This window comes from Trichosurus vulpecula, chromosome 8 (assembly GCF_011100635.1).
Source record: "Trichosurus vulpecula isolate mTriVul1 chromosome 8, mTriVul1.pri, whole genome shotgun sequence".
NCBI lineage: Eukaryota > Metazoa > Chordata > Mammalia > Diprotodontia > Phalangeridae > Trichosurus > Trichosurus vulpecula.
In genome coordinates this window covers 199403531-199423764 of record NC_050580.1, presented here as the reverse complement: position 1 = coordinate 199423764, position 20234 = coordinate 199403531, and the positions used below count along the sequence as shown (strand labels likewise).

Here is a 20234-nt window from a genome sequence, read left to right as displayed (position 1 = left end):
ATATGTGAAAAGTGGAGGTGGGAAAGTGCCCCAAAATTAAATATATCATAGAGATCTTCAAATCAGAGCTGAATGACTATTTTTCTGGGTTTTTTTTTATGCAGTAGGAATATATGTTAATGAATGGATTGGACTATTTAACTTGCTAGCTCCGTATTTTATGATTGCAATACAATTGTGATGTAAACTTTAAAGAGTGAAACTAGATTTGTCAGGTTTCTACTACAGTTGTTGACTGTGGTTCCAATCAAGTGGGGAGACAGAGAGAGAAGGATGAAGTAAGAAATGAGTCACAAATCCAAGAAACCGCACCGGTAACTTTAATAAAGCTCCGAACCAACAAAGCAGCATTACTGCTTGGCTGAGCTTGTGCCAAAGGGGTGAATGATGCTCAGAGGCTCTAGGTTATCTCCAGAATCATTCAGACAGGGGCAGAAGTAGGGGAGTAGTTTTTCAGTAAAGGTGCTGCTGAAGGTATAAATGTGAGACATGTCTTCAGCATTATAAAAGGACACCTGTCCCCCCTCATAATCTACATATATGCCCACCTGGTTAAGGCTGCATTTCAGCACCATACTGAAGGAGGGCACATCTAGAGCCTTTAGTTCAACATGGTTCCTTAGCCGGAGGAGCCAGAACCCATCCATAGGAGTCAGAGGACAACAGCCCTTCCGATTGATTGACTCTCTGACCACTCCCACTGTCCATTTGGTTTTCCGGGCTACTTCTACCTCCCAGTACCATTTTCCTTTGGTGAAGCCTTCTAAACCAAGCACAGCCACACTTGAGTCAAACCGCTCTGGATTGTCAGGAATCATCTGCTTAACGTCACCATGGCACACACTGGTTCTATCTTCAGATATCACCAAATTTGGGTGAGCTGTTCTGGGATCCAGAGTTATCAGAGAAAGGCCTAGGGGAAAAAATAAAGACAATTTAGGGCAAGAAGAAGGCTGGCTAGAGGTGAATGTAACTAGCCTAGCTAATAAAATGGCACAAATACATCATCTCCCCTCCTAATGTGGCATACACTTCTAGACACAGTGTCAGGCAAGTTAGTCTGACCTATTAGATTTATGAACAGGAGAAGAATTTATGAATAAGCAAGTGATAGAGAACGTTATGATATATAAAATGGATAGTTTTGATTACCTTAAAAAGGATTTGTACAAATAAAACCAACATAGCCAAGATTAAGGAAAGCAGAAAATCGAAGGGAAAAGTTTTATAGACAGTTTCTTAGATAAAGGTCTCATATCTCAAATATATAGAGAACTTTGTCAAATTTATAAGAATATGAGACATTCTCCAATTGAAAAATGGCCAAAGAATACAGGCATTTTTTTGATGAAAAAATCAAAGCTATACCTAGTCGTATGAAAAATGCTTTAAATCATTATTGATTAGAGAAAGGCACATTTAAACAACTTTGAGATATCTTCTCAAACCTATCAGATTGGCTAAAATGATAGAAGGGGAAAATGATAAATGTTGCAAGGAATGTGGAAAAATCGGAACACTAATACACTATTGGCTGGATTGTGAACTGATACAACCATTTTGGAGAACAATCTTGAATTCCAGATGCTCAAAGAGTTATAAAATTGTGGATATCCTTTGACCCAGCATTACCACTGTTGGGAATGTTTCCCAAGGTATCTGGGGAGAAAGGAAAAGAACATAAAAAATTTACAGCAGCTCTTTTTGTGGTAGCGAAGAATTGGACATTGAGAGGATACCATCAATTGGAGGATGGTGAGACAAATTGTGGTATAGGATTGTGTTGGAATGCTACTGTGCTGTTGTAAGAAATGATGAGCAGGTTGACTTTAGAAAACCATGGAACTGGCATGGAATAGTGAAGAGTGAAATGAGCAGAACCAATAGAATGTGGTATATAGTAACAGCAATATTGTTTGAAGAATAACTGAATGACTAATTAATTCTGAGTGTTATTCATACACAAATAAATTACAGAGGAAGGAAGATGCTATTCACCTCTGGAGAAAAAATTGATAAATAGAAGTTGTGTGTGTGTGTGTGTGTGTGTGCGTGTGTGTGTGTGTGTGTGTGTATTTTTGTCAAATGGTGGCTTTCTCTAGTGTAGGTAGGATGGTGAAGGAGGAAGACAGTTCAGAAATTAAAATGTAACCAAAAAAATTTAGTCTGTGTGTGAGGGGTTTTTTTGGTTTTTTTTTGTTTGTTTTTTAGTATCCGTAGTACCACAATAGGAATTTGGGAATTCTTAGTAAAGATTAGGTGCACTCTTGACCCTCAAGGAATTTATGATTTAATAAATAAAACTCTTGTCAGCAAAAATAAATGCTAATCTAGAAAGCAATCTGTCAGAAATTAGGTGTAGTCCAACTTATCATACTATAGGCCAAGAAAAGCTTTAAACTGATGCATGACTTAGACATAAAGGATAACATCATAAATTAGAGGAGCAAGGAAAGGACCTCTGGAAAGAGGGAGGAGTTCTTGACTAAAGAAAGGATTAAAAAATGTAAATGGACAATTTTGATTATATAAACTTAAAAAAGTTTTTGCATGAAGTCAATGCAGCTAAAATTAGAAGAAACATAACTGGAGATGGGGGGGAATCTTTGAAGCAAATTTTTCCATAAAGATTTTATTTCCAAAACATATTAGGAACTGATTCAAATTAATAAGAATAGGAACCATTATTTCCTAAGAAAAATGGTCAAATAATACCAAGAGGCAGTTTTCTAAGGAAGAAATCAAAATAATAACTAAATGGAAAAAAATGCTCTAAATCACTAATAATTATAGAAATGCCAATTAAAGCAACTCTGAGACTCTTACCTCATACCTATCAGATTGACAAAGTTGACAAAAAAGCAAAGTGACAAATGTTGAAGGGACTGAAGGAAAACAAATACTTCAGTGCCCTGTTAGTGGAGCTGTGAATTGATTGAGCCCCTTTGGAAAGCAAATTGAAACTTTGCCCGTGAAGTTCCTTGCTAAACTATGCATACTCTGACCCAGCAACAGCACAGCAAGGTATATACCCCAAAGAAATCAAAGAAAGAAGAAAAGGACCCATATGTGCAAAAATAGGTAACATTGACTACCCTGGCTCTCAGCACCTGAAATGTCAGATTGCTTTTCATTCCTCTCCCAGAGTTTTCTGGTATCCTTAAGGGAGTTTAGGGTGTCAAGGCTTTCTGCCATTGGTTCCAGCCTCCACCAAGGGTTCTCCCCTCAAGCGTGGGGCAGGCCTCTGTGCCCCAATTCCATTTAGCCATTAACAGATTACCTTTTAAAAGGAATAATTTCTTCAAAGGTGTATTAGTAAATATAAGATCCCCTCCCCCCTTTTACCACCTTGGTCTCTGAGGAGGAGTAGGGGATTAGATTCACTGCTTAGCTTGGTTCCTTAGAGCACAGTTCCAAATCCAAAACCTCCTTCAGGCTCAGGTTCTAGGCACCCTTCCTTGCTGGGCTGCCCTAGTTGCAACATTCCGGCTGCAGTATTGGATCTGAAGTCACTATGGCTCAAACTCCTAGATCCGGTGGGTCCAATGGTGATCACCACTGGCCCCTAAAACTGAGGACAAACGAAACATAACAGAAACATTACACCCACCCCTCCCCAAGCCTTTCTCTAGGAGTTGGGGTAAGGGGAGAAGGAGAGCAGGGGAATTCCTTCACCTCTCACCTGTTCAGTTCATTGCACCACATTGTGGGGAAACTGATCTTTTCCCTCTAGGTACTGCTGGGAGGAACACGTAGGAAAAGGGTCTATCTCAGTCTGGCTGGTTTAAAGACATAGTCTGTTCTAGCTACACAGCCTGTCAAAGGAGGCTACCCCAGCTCATCATGTTAATCTAGGCATGCCCAGAGAAGCCTCCTCACAAATATGTATAGCAGCTTTATTTGTTGTGACAAAGAATTGGAGAGTCCATCAGTTGGGGAATGACTGAACAGAATATAGTATATAAATGGAATGCAATACTATTGTTCTAAGAAAAGGAGAATTTCAGAGAAACCTGGAAAGATTTGTATGAACTGTTGCACGGCAAAATGAGCAGAACCAGGAAAACAGTTTATACAATAAAAACAATATTGTAAAGATATACAACTTTGGAAGACTTAACTCTGATCAACACAATGAGCAACCATAATTCTAGAAGATTCGTGATGAAGCATGCTAATCTCCTCCTGATAGAGAGGTGATGGACTCAAGAGTACAAATTGAGACACATTTTTTTTGTTGACATGGACAAACTGGGAATTTATTTTGCTTTACTACAATATTTATCGGAGGCAGTTAGGTGTCAGTGGATAGAGCACTGGGTCTGTCTGGAGTCAGGAAGACCTGAGTTCAAATCCAGCCTCAGACACTCACTAGCTGTGTGACCCAGGGCAAGTTACTTAACTTTTGTTTGCCTTAATCCACTGGAGAAGGAAATGGCCAACCACTTCAGTATCTTTGCCAAGAAAACTCCATGGACAATATTTTTTAAATAATATTTTATTTTTTCCAATTACATGTACAGATAATTTTCAAAATTCATTTTTTACAAAATTTTGAGTAATAAATTTTTTCTCCCTCCTCCTCCCTCCCCAAAATGGCAAGTAATCTAATATAGGTAATACATGTGCAATCCTGTAAATATATTCCCACATTAGTCATGTTGTGAAAGAAAAAACAGAAAAAGGGAAAAGCCATGAAAAACAAAAAAAAAGTGAAAATAGTATGCTTCAATCTGCATTTAGACTCCATGGTTCTTACTTGGGATGTGGATAGCATTTTCCTTCATGAGTCTTTTGGAATTGCCTTGGATCGTTGTATTGTTGAGAAGAACTAAGTCAATCATAGTTGATCATCATACAATGTTGCTGTTACTGTGTACAATATTCTCCTGGTTCTGCTTACTTTACTCAGCATCAGTTCATGTAAGTCTTTCCAGGTGTTTCTGAAATCTGCCTATTCATCATTTCTTATAGCACAATAGTATTTCATTACATTCATATATCACAACTTGTTTGTCCATTCCCCAATTGATGGGCATCTCCTCCATTTTTAATTATTTGGTACCTCAGAGTTGTTTTAAATAAGAGTGATTTAGAGCATTTTTTCATATGTCTCTAAATAGCTTTAACTTCCTCATCTGAAAACTGCCTGTTCATATCCTTTGACTATTTATTAATTAGGGAATGACTTGTATTCTTATAAATTTGACTCAGTTCTCTCTATATTTGAGAAATGAGGCCTTTATCAGAAACATTTGCTATAAAAATGGTTCCCCATCTTTCTGCTTTCCTTCTAATCTTGGCTGCCTTGGTTTTGTTTGTGGAAAAACTTTATAATTTAATACAGTCAAAATTATTTTTGCATTTCATAATGTTCTCTATCTCATGTTTGGTCCTGAATTCTTCCCTTCTCTATAAATCTGACAGGTAGACTATTCTACGCTCTCCTTATTTGCTTATGGTGTCTAAACAAAATTTTGTTTAAATCATGTACCCATTTTAACCTTATTGTGATATATGGTGTGAGATGTTGGCCTGTGCCTAGTTTTTGCCATACTATTTTCCAGTTTTCCCAGTAGTTTTTACCAGATAGTGAGCTCTCATCCTAGAGGCTGGAGTCTTTGGGTTTATCAAACAGTAGATTACTACTATTACTATTACTAGATTATTTGCGACTGTGTCTTGTGTATCAAATCTATTCCACTGATCCACTACTGTATTTCTTAGCCAGTACCAAATAGTTTTGATGATTGCTGCTTTATAATATAGTTTTAGATCTGGTACAGCCAGGTTACCCACTTTTGCATTTTTTTCATTAATTCCCTTTTATTCTTCCAGATGGATTTTGTTATTATTTTTTCTAGCTCTACAATGTAATGATTGGTATGGCACTAAATAAGTAAATTAATTTAGGTAGAATTGTCATTTTTATTATATTAGCTCAGCCTACCTATGAGCAATTGATATTTTGCCAGTTATTTAGATCTGACTTTGTGTGAAAAGTATTTTGTAGCTGTGTTCCTGGGTTTGTCTTGGCAAGTAGACTCCCAAATATTTTATATTGTCTACAGTTATTTTAAATGAAATTTTTCTTTCTATTTCTTGCTGTTGGGTTTTGTTGGTAATATATATAAATTTTGATGATTTATGTGAGTTTATTTTATATCCTGCAACTTTGCTAAAGTTGCTAATTATTTCAAGTAGTTTTTTTAGTTGATTCTCTAGGATTCTTTAAGTATACCATCATATCATCTGCAAAGAGTGATAGTTTTGTTTCCTCATTGCCTATTCTAATTCCTTCAATTTCTTTTTCTTCTCGTATTGCTAAAGCTAACGTTTTTAGTATAATATTAATAATAGTGGTCATAACAGGCATCCTTGTTTCACCCCTGATCTTCTTGGGAGAGCTGCTATAAATTCCTTTTTGTTTTTTATCTCTTTTGGGTTACAGACCTACAAGTAGTATTGCTAGGTCAAAGGCTATGCATGATTTTATAGCCCATGGGACATAATTCCAAATTGCTCTACAGAATGGTTGAATCAATTCACAACTCTACTGACAGTGCATTGGAGTCTCATTTTTCCAACATTCCCTCCAACATTTGTCATTTACCTTTTCTGTCCTGTTTGCCAATCTAATAGGTACAAGGTAAAAATATGGAACACTTCATGAATTCGTGTGTCATCGTTTGTACAGGGGCCATACTAATCTTCCCTATAATATTCCAGTTTTAGTATATGTGTTGCCAAAGTGAGCACAGAATTAATTATTTAAATGTTTGGTAGAATTCACTTGTAAATCCATCTGGTCCTGGAGAGTTTTTCTTAGAGAGTTCATTGATGGCTTGCTCAATTTCTTTTTCTAAAGTGGGGTTATTTAAGTATTTTATTTCCTCTTCTGTTAATCTGGGTAATTTATAATTTTGTAAAGGTTCATTCAGTTCACCTAGATTGTCAGTTTTATTGGCATACAGTTGGGCAAACTAGATCCTAACAGTTGTCTTAATTTCCTCTTCATTGGTGGTAAATTCACCCATTTCATTTTTGATACTGGTAATTTCATTTTCTTCTTTCTTTTTTAAAATCAAATTAACCAAAAAGGTTTATCTATTTTCTTGGTTTTATTAGTTCAATAGTTTTCTTACTTTCAAATTTATTAATCCTTTGCTTTTCAGAATTTCTAATTGGTGTTTAATTGGGGATTTTTTAATTTGTCTTTTTCTAGCTTTTTAAACTGTATGCATGGTTCATTGATCTGCTTTTTCTCTATTTTATTCATGTAAGCATTTAGATATTATTAAATTTCTCCTAAGAACTGCTTTGATATGTTATCTCACTGTTGGTATTCTCTTTGATGAAATTATTGTTTCTGTGATTTATTGTTTGATCCACTCATTCTTTAGGATTAGATTATTTAGTTTCCAACTAATTTTTAATCTATCTTTTCATTGCCCTTTATTACATGTAATTTTTTATTGCATCATGATCTAAAAAGGATGCGTTTAATATTTCTGCCTTTCTGCATTTGATTGTGATTTTTTTATGCTCTAATACATGGTCAGTTTTTGTATAGATGCCATGTGCCACTGAGAGAAAGGTATATTCCTTTCTATCCCCACTCAGTTTTGTCCAGAGGTCAATCATATCTTAACTTTTCTAAAATTCTGTCCATCTCCTCAACTTCTTTCTTGTTTATTTTGTGGCTAGATTTATATAGTTCTGAGAGGGGTGAAGTTGAGTAGTAGTTTTGCTGTCTATTTCTTCCTGTAACTCTCTTAACTTCTTTAAGAATTTGGATGCTATACCACTTAATGTGTATATGTTTAGTATACTACTTCATTGTCTATGCTACTTTTTTAGCAAGATGTAGTTTCCTTCCTTGTCCCTTTTAATTAAATCTGTTTTTTGCTTTTGCTTCATCTGAGATCAAGATTGCTACTCCTGCTTTTTTTTGTTAACTGAAGGGATAACAGATTCTGCTCCACCCTTTTACCTTTATTCTGTGTGTCTCTCTGTACTTCAAAAGTGTTTCTTGTAAACAACATATTGTAGGATTCTGGTTTTTAATCCATCCTGCTATCTCTTTCCATTTTATGGGTGAGTTCATCCCATTCACATTCACAGTTATGATTATTAAAAATGTATTTCCATCCATCCTATTTTTTCCATTTATACATTTCTCTCTCTCTCCTTTCCCCCTGTCTCTCCTCACCAGTGTTTTGATTCTGACCACCACCTCCCTCAATCTGCCCTCTCTTCTATCACACCCTCCCCTTTTTCTTTTCCCCTCCTACTTCCTTATAGAGTAAGATAGATTTCTTTACCCAATTGAGTGTGTATGTTATGTTCTCTTTGAGCCAAATCCAGTGAGTGTAAGTTTCAAACAATGCGCAGCCCCTCCCTTCTTGCCCTCTACTGTAATAGGTCTTTCATGCCTCTTCATGTGATATAATTTACCCCACTCTGCCTCCCCCTTTTCTCTTCTCCCAGTACAATCTTATTTTTCACCCATTAATATTTTATCATCATATCGAAGTCAACTTGTACCCATACTCTCTAAGTATACTCCTTCTAATTGCCCTGATAGAGATACAATTCTTAAGAGTTATAAGTATCATCTTCCCATGTAGGGATGTAAACAGTTTAACCTTATCAAATACCATGGTTTTTTCTTTCCTGTTTACCTTTTTATGCCTCTCTTGAGTCTTGTATTTGAATATCAGATTTTCTGTTCACCTCTGGTCTTTTCATCAGGAAAGTTTGAACGTCCTCTATTTCATTGAATATCCATCTTTTACCCCGGAAGATTATGCTCAGTTTTGCTGGGTAGTTGATTCTTGGTTGTAATCCAATTCCTTTGCCTTCTGGAATATCATATTCCAAGCCATCTAATCATTTAATGTAGAAGCTGCTAAGTCCTTTGTAATACTGACTGTGGCTCCTTGATAATTTAAATTGTTCCTTTCTGGCTGCTTGCAGTATTTTCTCCTTGACCTGCTGGTTCTAGAATTTGGCTACAATATTCCTTGGAGTTTTCATTTTGGGATCTCTTTCAGGAGGTGATTGGTAGATTCTTTCAATGACTATTTTATCCTCTGAATCTAGGATATCAGGGCAGTTTTACTTCATAACTTCTTGAAGAATGCTGTCCAGGCTCTTTTTATGATCATGATTTTCAGTAATTCTTAAATGATCTCTCCTCAATCTATTTTCCAGTCAGCTGTTTTTCCAGTGAGGTATTTTACATTTTCTTCTATTTTTTCCATTCTTTTGATTTTATTGGACTGATTCTTGATGTCTCATAGAGTCATTAGTTTCTATTTGCTCAATTCTAATTTTTAAGGAATTATTTTCTTCAGTTAGCTTTTGTGCCTCCTTTTCCACTTAGTCAATTCTACTTTTAAAGGAGTTGTTTTCTTCAGTGAATTTTCTTTCCATTTGGCCAATTCTATTTTTTAAGGTGTTGTTTTCTCCAGTCACTTTTTATGCTTTCTTTTCCAAGCTGTTGACTCTTTTTTCGCAATTCTCTTGATTTCTTTTCCTAATTTTTCTTCTATCTCTCTTACTTGATTTTTAAAATCCTTTTTGAGCTCTTCCAAGGGACTTTTTGGGCTCAAGACCAATTCATATTTCCTTTTGAGGCTTTGCATGTAGACATTTTGACATTGTCATCTTCTTCTGAGTTTGTGTTTAGATCTTCCCTGTTGCCATAATAGCTTTCTACAGTCAGGGCTCTTCTTTTTTTCTCATTTTAAAAAGTTGAGCTCTACTGCTGGGGTATGAGGACATTGTCCCAAGCTTCCTGCACTGGGGGCCAAGCTCCTGGTCACTAGCTTTCTGCTTCAGGGCCTCAGGGACTGGCAGCTTGCCCACTGCGCTAGGGTGGCCTGGCCTAGTCATGCCTGTTGTGCTCTGGGTTCCAAGGCTGGTAGTTTGCCTCCTACACTGGGGCTGGAAGCCTCACGGCTGGCCTGCTATACCACTGGCCTGCTAAGCCAGGACTTCGGGGCTCTGGGTGCTGATCTGTGCTGTGGCTAAGAGCCTCCCGCTGGCTTACCCAGACACCACCTGCACTGAGTCCTGTTCCCTATTTACCCAAGTGAGACACACCTTTCCTGAAGTCCTTCTTAGTTATCTTGGGCTAGAAAATTGTTTCACTCTTATCTTTTAGTGAATTCTGTTGCTCCAAAATTCTCTTAGACGCTTGATTTAATGTTATTTCCAAAGGAAAATGGGGAGAGTTCAGGCAACTCCCTGGCTTCTCTCTGCCATCTTGGCTCCCCATGGACTGTATTGGTGTGCTATTGGTCACAAAGAGTAGGACACAATTGAATGACTGAACAGCAACAGTGCTATTTATTAGATAGGTTTTTAATTTTTTAATGAAGTGGGAGAGAAAATTTCTTAAAATTAACATTAAAAATTTTAAAGTTGGTACTGATAAATGCAGTAATTAAACATTTTTTTGAGGGAGATGTTTGGACTAGATGTAAAACTAGAGGTTTGGAGTTAAGAAGATATTAAGGAAGTCTTTCTGGAGAAAGTGTTACTTCACTTTTTAGTACTAATTTTCCTAATACTCCAGAACTGATCAATGGTCCAACAACTGGAGAATGGATGAACGAATTATTGTATTGTTGTGAATGGAATATTATAATTCCATTAAAAATTATATGGTACATGTAAGTAAGCTTCTTGAGGGACAGGGACTATTTTGCTTTTCTCTTTGTGCCCCCAATGCCTGGTACTTTTTTCTTTTTTTTTCTTCTTTTTGGTCTAGACTTGTGATTTTCATCTTTGTAGGAATCTCTAGATAAGGAAATTCTTTTATCAATTCTGATTGGTAGTTTCTCTGCAATTTGTAGTCTTAGAGTTGCCTGGGGCACTGGAATGTTGAGGGATGCCTTGGGTGACACAGTCAATATGTATGAGAGGCAAGAGTTAAGCCTAAATCTTCCAGATTTTGACACCAGCTCTCTATTCACTACACTGAACTATTTTGCAACTATAGTCTTTAAAAATGCTTGTTGATTGCTTGATACAGGGAAACATGAAAAGACCCTTGTGACGTGATATAAAGTGAGAGCAGTAGAAATAGAACTATTAGATATGCATTGACTGTAACTACATGTGACTTTGGAGGAGGGGCTTGCCTAGGCACACCTAGACCATCTCAGATTGAGGCACTCTGCATGGTAGCCTTCTTTAATTGGCTGTATAGCCAAAGACACTGTATTTTAAAAAGTGGCCAGACTGAAACTGTGTGCTCTCTTCTAGCTTGAATTCTTGCCTGCTATATCCAGAGGCTGAAGATTCATCTCACCCACAGAGCAAAGAGAGAGGGAAAGGACTTCCTCTGCTCCCTCATTTACCCCAGCTTCAAGAAATGGGCCTGCGAGTTTTTGTTTCTGTTAAATTTCATTTTTCAGTTTCTCGTCAGTGCCTGTTGATTATCCCAACTGGACCCACCAGATCTGAGAGTTCCAGCCATGGTGATATTGGAGCCAGTATTTCAGTCAGGATATTTCGACCAGCCGCATAGAAGGAAGTCCAGAAAAGCCAGGGTGCCTTGGATTTAAGTCCTGGGGGACCTATACCTATAAGGCTGGTGAATATGCCAGAAAAGGAAAATGTTGGATGTTGGAAGGGATGTGGGAATATTGGGACACTAATGCACTGCTAGTGGAGTTGTGAACTGATTCAACCATTCTGGAAAGCAATTTGGAACTATGCCCAAAGGGCTATAAAACTGTGCATGCCTTTTGACCCAGCAATATCACTACTAGATCTATATCCCAAAGAGATTTTTTTTTAAAAGGGACCTATATGTATAAAAATATTTAGAGCAGCTCTTTTGGTGATGACAAAGAATTGGAAATTGAGGATCCATCTAGCACTTTTTTGTGATACCAAAGAAATGAAAGCTAGAAGGATGCCCATCACCTGGGAAACAGCTGAACAAATTATGATGCATGAATATATCAGAATGATGGAATATTTTTGCAGTACAAAAAATAACAAATTCAGAGAAACCTGGCAGAAATTATGTGAACTGATGCAAAATGAAGCGGGCAGAGTCAGGGAAATTATACAATGACTATAATATTCTAAAGAAAAACAACTTAGACTTAAGAACTCTGATCATTGCTATTATCAACCATTCCTCTAAAAGACCAGTAGTGAAGCACACATCTGGAGTCTTGGATTGGTGATGAATATGGCCTTGGCATGGACTTGTCTTGCTTGATTATGCTTACTTGTTACAAAAGAGAGTAGTTTGGGGGAGTAGAGGGGAATACTGGTAGTAATTATATGAACAGAAAAAAAAGCACAGAACATGCAACAGATTTCTTTAAATGCACAGAAGAAAACTGAAGTTATTACAGAAGGAGACAGATAAGCAGGACAGCTTTGGAACTAACATTTAATTTGTTACATAGGGTTTTTTTAAAGATGTATATAACAGAGATCCACAGTTTTATATAAAAATTCTCTGTTATTTACATATAGAAAATTGGAAAGGACTTCAATGGACATCTTGTCCGATCCATGCATGAAAAGAGTCTTCACTATAACACACCCAACAAGTGGTTGTCTAGCCACTGCATAAAGACCCCCAACCCACTGCCTTTAGTGGCAGCTTTTTTCATTTTGGACACCACTAATTGTTAGGAAGTTTTCTTTTGATATAAAACCTAAATATAATCTGACCTCAACATGACAGACAGTGACCTTTCAAATACTTGAAAACAGATGTGATCCCCCTCTCACCAACAACTTTCTACCTCATTTTCCCTTTTCTAGGCTAAACATCCTTAGTTCTTTCAACCCATTCTCATATGACATTAACTCAAGGCTCTTAACCATCCATCCTGGTTGCTCCGTTCCTGGATACACTTCAGTTAATTATTGTCCTTAAATTGTGGTACCTAGAACTGAGCATAATATCATAGATAAGATCTAACAAAAACAGGTTGTAAGGGGCCTGTCATTTCCCAATTCTTGGAAGCTATGCTCCTCTTAATGCTGCCCCAAATCACATTAAACTTTTTTGGCTACCATATCATACTGCTAATTCATATTGAGTTTTCAATCTACTAAAACCTCATGACTTTTTTCAGAATTGCCATCTACACATATACCTACCCCAATTTATACTTGTGAAGTTGATTTTTTTTATACCCAGGTACAAGACTTTACATTTATCCCTGTTGAGTTTAACCTTATTAGATTCATCCCAATGCTCTAACTTGTTAAGATCTTTTTAGATTCTGACTCTCTTCTGTTGTGGTTAGCTCTCCCTTCTAGCTTTGTTATCCACAAATTTGGTAAGCATACCATCTATGCCTTTTCCAGAGTCACTGATAAAGAGGCAAAGCCAAGATAGCAGAGTGAAGTCAGCACTTTGTTGAGCTCTCCCAATATACCCATTCTACATCAACTTTTTTTTAAATGCAAATGATTAATCAAACCAAATGAGCAGGAAAACTAACAAACAGTTACAGTGAGTCATTTTTCTAGCCCAGGGCAGCTTAGTGATATAGGAGAAGTTTGCAAACACTTGGTTGGGGGCTGGCTGGGAGTATAGCACAGCAGGCCTGCTTTGAGCTGTAGGGTGGCAGCAGCAGGAGCAGAAAAACTCCTGGGAATGGTAAGGGGACAGTTGATCAGAAAGAGATCCCAAAGGATCCCTATACTATTACTGAGTGCAGAATCAGATGCCATTTAGCTGCTCTGTCACCCATTGCACAGTTCCAGGGCAGAGAGGAATGACCATAGTCACAAAGTAGTAGGGGTAAGGACCAGAGCACAGACCAGGAGGCAAAATGACCAGACCTTTCCCTGGTTCACACCACTTTGGAAGCACTGAAATCTTAGAGATACCTACAGAGTTGTAAAGGCAACAGAAACTCATAAAGGACAGAGGCTTTAGCCAGATATTCCTCCCTGCCTCTCTCACCCAAACTCACAGAAGTGAGCAAAGATCAATTTTACCAGAAAGTCCAAAGTCAAGAAATAGACTGGGAAAATGAGCAAACAGAAAACGAAACAAAAAAAAACCTGACCATTAAAAATGCTAGAAGACAATGACTTGAAAACATCTACAAAGCCTCAAAAAAGCTGCAGATTAGACACAAGACCAACAGGAATTCCTAGAGGAACTAAAGAAGATTTTTAAAAGAGGAAAAAAAGATTTCATAAAACATCAAGAACCAATAAAACAAAGCAAAAAGAATAAAAAATAGAAAATGTGAAATATAGGAAAAAAGATTTTTAAAAAGCCTAAACATCATATTTCAAGAAATCATAAAGGAAAACTACCCAGATATCTTAGAACAAGAAGGCAAAATAGAAACTGAAATAATCTATTGATTACCTCCTGAAAGAAATCCCAAAATGAAAACTCCCAGAAATATTATAGCCAAATTCCAGAGTTCATAGGTCAAGAAGAAAATACTTAAATCAGAAAGAAATAATTCTAGTACCATGGTACCACAGTTAGATCATACAAGATTTAACAGCTACCACAGTAAAGAAGCAAAGGGCTTGGAATATGCTGTTCCAGAAGGCAAAGCATAAAGAGGGTAGGGCAGGGGAATGAAGAAGGCAGTAATTAGACTTTGCCCTTGAGAGAAATTATTATTTCTCTCCCATATTAATAGCCAGTTATTGAGTTAGGACTAAGGCTTTTCCCTTTTCTTTCCTCATTTAGAAACCAGCCCCTTTAGATTATTTGGGCAGCTTTTGAAGTGCAGGGCTCATAAAAAGATGAAATCTTGGGCAAAACTATTCCAACTGGAAAACCCAAATCTGATCAAAAGGTAAAGAAATTTTAGTTTAGGTGAATTGATGGATTCCAGCCCATTATGTTTTCCTTAGAGAAGTTTGGGTAAAAGTGCATTCCCCCTTTTGTCTAGAGCGGGGCTTCTTAAAACTTTTTCCATTTACAACCCCTTCAGCACTTCTTAAACTGTGGGTCGCGACCCTATAATGTGCTGGTCTGGATTACCCTAGGTGATATAAGTATAGATATGTTTATAGGCAAGTCTCTTTGACCAAGATTGAGTGGTCAGAGTCAAGTTCCCTAGACCCTCATTAGTATAATATTCATTATAATATTCACCTCTCATTATAAATATACCTTTAATTATAATATTCATTTTCTCATTACTTATTAACCAATCAGAGTTGATTGCTACCCTCAGGAACACCCAACATTGAGTGAGTTCCATGGTCTTTGGCATTTGAGAGTGCCACTGACCTTTTTATTAACTATTCTTGCATGATTAATAAAATGATTAATTTCCCAGAAACTATATCTTTTGAACTTTTTACATGTCACATCCTGGATGAGACCAATTTGGGAGCACTAAAAGCTTGCAGATCTGAGATCCTGTTCCTGAGATCCTGGACACCTGGACACCCAACACGCTATTCTATATCCTTAAGAAGGCAACAAAAGGACCAGCCCAGACCTTCCCTCCAAATGTGCACATAGCTCAGTCCCTAGATTCAAATCTGAGTCAGAAAGTTTTCTGGAAGAATGAGCAAACAAAAAAAAGAACCACAAAAAGCTATTACGGTACTACTATACCTCCCTTATCATCTCACTGTCCCATTCTCCACAGTGACTCTTCAAAACCTTTCCATCCCTTGTCGAATATCCTAAACCTCTTCATACCTCCTACCTATCAGACTGCTCCTTCTTAGTCTCCTTTACTGGAGCTTCATCCAGATCTCACCCTCTTAATTGTAGGTGTCCCATAGGGTTCTGTTCTGGGTCCTCTTCTCTTCTCCCTCTGTACTGCTTCATTTGGTCTTATTGCCTCCCATGGATTTAATTACCATCTCTGTGCTGATGATTCTCAAAATCTGTCTATCCTTTCCTAACCTCTTTGCTGACCTACCTCGCATCTCCATGTTTTTCAGACATTTCAAACTGGATGTCCAGTAGACATCTTAAACTCAATATGACCAACCCTTCCGGTGTATAGGTCATCATTGGAAATATACTACAGCGTATTTGAACTCATTGTGCAGATTTCTGTTGCCCCTTGGGTTGCTCACAATTTAAATTCCTCAGAAATTGTGAGCTCCCACCATTCACAACCATAGAACATTGCTAAAATATCTGTATTAAAGAGATGAGTTTTTGTATGAGGAAACAGTTCGCATCATAATGCATTTCATCCCTGTCTCTTCCTCCTATTTGGCTCTATACCCAACTCATCATCTAGCAGATTGTAAGTGAGGCATAAAACAGGGAGACTTTGCAAAGATGTTCACTAGTGCCTTGGAGGATGCCTTATATAAGGTCCAAGTGGAAGGATTATTTATAGATAGTGAGATTCTCAACATGTACCTGTATGTGAATGATGTTGTGCTGGTTATGTCAAATCCCAAAACAGCATAGGGACTCACAACTGAGATCCATGATTACTCAAAAAATATACAAACTGGAAAAATTAAATGGGTATAAAATTCCTGTTGTCTCCATTATGACATACTGTTGGATAATTAATCCAATGAATAAGTATAAATGTATATAGGTTTGGGACAAGAATTATATACTCTTGTCTTAAGTCTTTATGTATTATAGCTTTGTGTATATCAATATTAGAAGGTAAAGTCTGGAAGAGTAGAGACTTTCTTATTTGAATTTTGCTTTCTACCCCCACCTCTACCCCAGGCCTATTACCCTGCTGCTCTCAAAGTAAGTTCTAATCAAACAGAATTGAATTTGATACCAGCAAATAGAAATGAGAGTTTTGTGCAGCTCCTGCAGAAAAAATTATAGCCTACAACGTTCTTTAGAAATTCAAGCAATCATAGCGATACATATATAACCTGTATTGAATTGCTTGCCTTCTCAACAAGGGTGGGTGGGGAGGGAAGAAGGGAGAGAATTTGGAACTCAAAGTTCTAAAGACAAATGTTGAAAAATAATTTTAAAATTGTTTTTACATGCAACTGGGAAATAAGATATGCAGGCAGTGGGGTAAAGAAATCTGTCTTGCCCTACAAGAAAGTAAGGGGAAATGGGACAAGAGGGTGGGGAGTGGGGTGATAGGAGGGAGGGCAGACTGGGTAAAGGGACAATCAGAATACATGCCATCTTGGAGTGGGGTGAGGGTAGAGATGGGGAGAAATTTTGTAACTCATGAATGTTGAAAACTAAAAATAATTTTAAAAAATAGAAAAATAAAAAAAAAGAAATTCAAGCAATCTCTTTCATAGGTATGTTCCTAACAAATGAATAGTCAGATCAAATCATTAAAAAAAAATACTAGAGGTACTGTGCATAGCTGTGGCTGGGGAGAGACTTTTTAACCAAGGGATAGAGGTGATCGTAGAAGAAATATGGACAATTTCAATTTGTGATAGGAAAGCAGTTTCCTTATGTAGCTTCCTAGTCTGGGAGTCACTGCTTCTCAAGACATGTTTCCAGATGGAGACAAGGGAGCAGCCACACCCAGAGAAGCTGAGTGCCACCTTGTCGCATATCCTTGCTGTATTAGGGCAAAATAAAATTATTCTTTTGTTAAATGTTCAGTGCCTTGTGAGTACCTCATTTTGTCCCATCATCAAACCTAAACGAAAAGGGCACTGGTTTTGGAGCTCAGCCTATAGCATTCATGGTCAGCAGAATCAGATCGGTGAGATACTGCCTGACTCCTTGTTGTCAGAGCCCTATTGAGCGTGTATGGGGAGTCCTTTCTCTTTCTGGGACTGGCAGTAGGTTCCCGCTGTTAACTCAATGGGTTCTAGAGAAAGCTCACCAAGAGGGTAAAGAAAGCACTACTGCTGCATAGGGTGAACTGCTAGTGCATTCAGACTGAAAGTAAACTAGGCTGGTACATAACAGAGACAAGGCAATAAAAAGCACAGAGGCCAGGCAAGTGAGGACCTCTCTCCTGACAAGGATGAGGAATGAAGGCTCCCAGCTAGGTATCCACCCTAGAGTCTCTGACCCAAAGGCTCTTGTTCCTGCTGAGATAGGCCATGAGCCTAGAGACGGGGAGCAGATTTAGGGCAGCAACCACACAAACATATGTGAACAAGAGCCATTTCCCACTACATAAGTCATCCATGGATATGAACAGGCAGCTTTGAAAGGAAGAATTGCAGTTCTCAACAACTTTATGAAAGAGCACTTCAAATTAATAACAGAGAAATACAAATTAAATCACCCCAAAGGACTAGCCTCAAACCAGTCAGTTATAAAAGATAAAATGGTAAGTGTTGGAGGGTTTATGAGAAGACAAATACACTCAGGTATCAGTGAAGGAGTTGCAAATTGGTCCAGCCATTCTGGAACACAAAAAAAAGTCACTAAACTGTACATACCATTTGATCCAGCAATACTACCACTAGGCATCTACCCTAAGAAGGCCAAAGACAAGAAAAGTTCCAAATATACATACATAATACATGTTTCTAGCAACATTTTTTGTAGTAACAAGGAACTGAAAACAGCAGGTGCCTATCCATTGGACAATGGCTGAACAAATTGTAGGAACATGCAGAATACCCCAGGTAGATAAGGGATTAACAGCCCCAGGAAAAAAATTGCCACTCTCCCCTGGTACCTGGACAGATGATGGATGCCATTTCTTTCCACATCATGTACTGGATAGGGCCCTTGAACTTCCCCAGGCTCAGTTCCCTGCAAATGAAGTCTCTGGGGGTTAATACTTCAATTCCTTTTTCCAAGCTGCAAGGGAACACAAACCACTTCTTGACTTAGACAGTCATCAAAGGCCCTGGTAAGGACAATAAGAACACTAAAAAAGTAATACTTACCTACTTAAGAAGGCTGTAATATCCTAAGAAAGGAAAACAGAGACAGACATCAGCTGCAGTTCTGTGGGTAATGTTGGCCACCACCAGGGTTTGGTCATGTAGGCCTCTTATCTATGCTTCTTATACTTCATAAACTTTTCCTGTTCCAGAAACATCTATTATTTTCCAGTCTGGCCTAGAAGTTTAACATGTTTGATGAGAATCCCTAACTTCACAGAGCAAATGAGGCAACAACTAGTTTCCCTTTGAAGGTTCCCCCAGTTAGCAGTGTACTGAAGGAAATAATTCAAACTGAACACTGAACTTAGACACCCTCTATCACCAGCAGCCAGTCTCATGTTTCTTGACTTCTCTGCTACATTTGATGCTGATTAACCACTCTCCCCTCCTGGATTGTCTCTCCTCTGGGTATATATGATGCTTCTCTCTCCTGGTTCCCCTATCTGTTTGACTTATTCCTTCTCAGTCTTCTTTGCTATCTCGTCATTGATATTCAATCCCCCAATTACAGGTATTTCCCAAGGCACTGTCTTGGTCCCCTTTGTCTATCTATACTCTCTCTCTCCTGGTGATCTCATCAGCTTTCATGGGTTTATCATTACTTTGCCAATGACTTAGAGATCTATGTATCCAGCCCCCAAGTCTCCTCGCTTTACCACTTCACCAACAACCTATTGGATGTTCCAAACAGTATATCCTGGAGACATCTCAAAGTCAACTTGTCCAAAACAGAACCCCTCCCAAACCTCTTCCATACTTGTTTATTTTTTCTCTCAAAGGCACCATCATTCTTCTAGTTACCCGAATTTGTAGACTTAATTATCCTTGACTCTTTATTCTCCCTCACCCCACTATCCACTGCTGCCAAATATTGACGTTTCTATCTCCTTGGCTCTCACATTCAAACCCTTCTCTCTGCTCACACAGGCACTACCTTAGTTCAGGCCCTTGTCACCTCTCAGCTTCCTACCCATTCTCCTTTTCCTCAAGTGTCTCTGCACTTCTCTATACTGCTTCAAAAATGATTTTCCTGAAGCATAGATCTGACCATGTCACTCCTCTATTCAATCAAGTTCGGCGGCTCCCTATTGCCTCTAGGATAAAATAGAAACTCTTTAGCTTTCAGAACCATTGACGACCTGATACCGACCTATCTTTCCAGCCTTTTCTTAGATCTCTCCCTCTCTTCCACAATCCAGCCAAAATGGCCTTCACTGTGCATGACATGTATTCCATTCTCATTTCCATGTCATACATCCCCTTTCTACATGAAACCTTTCCTGATCCCCCAGCCATTATTTCTCTCTAACTACTTTGTATTTAACTATTTGTGTTTATTTGTATTTTCCTCTTCCTATCTATTCTATATATAAATATTATTGGTATTTGTTGTCTTCTGATTAAAATACAAACTACTTGACAGTAGGGAT

General features: G+C 37.9%; 1 protein-coding gene and 1 non-coding gene across 2 annotated transcripts in view; both read right to left on the bottom strand.

The window, feature by feature from the left end:
- Positions 1 to 298: 298 nt before the first annotated feature.
- TRIM69 (tripartite motif containing 69) overlaps positions 299 to 20234 on the bottom strand; it is a 37486-nt gene continuing 17550 nt past the window's right edge. Inside the window, exons 5-7 of the mRNA XM_036736888.1 lie at positions 18805 to 18827; positions 18591 to 18715; positions 299 to 913 (exon numbers count right to left, since the gene is read on the bottom strand). Of these exons, the coding sequence (XP_036592783.1) occupies positions 351 to 913; positions 18591 to 18715; positions 18805 to 18827 (711 nt within the window). The 3' untranslated portion in view covers positions 299 to 350. The remainder of the gene's footprint in view (positions 914 to 18590; positions 18716 to 18804; positions 18828 to 20234) is intronic.
- On the bottom strand, positions 6652 to 6759 carry LOC118830443. Its single transcript, XR_005009078.1, has one exon. It is a non-coding gene; the product is annotated as a U6 spliceosomal RNA (small nuclear RNA).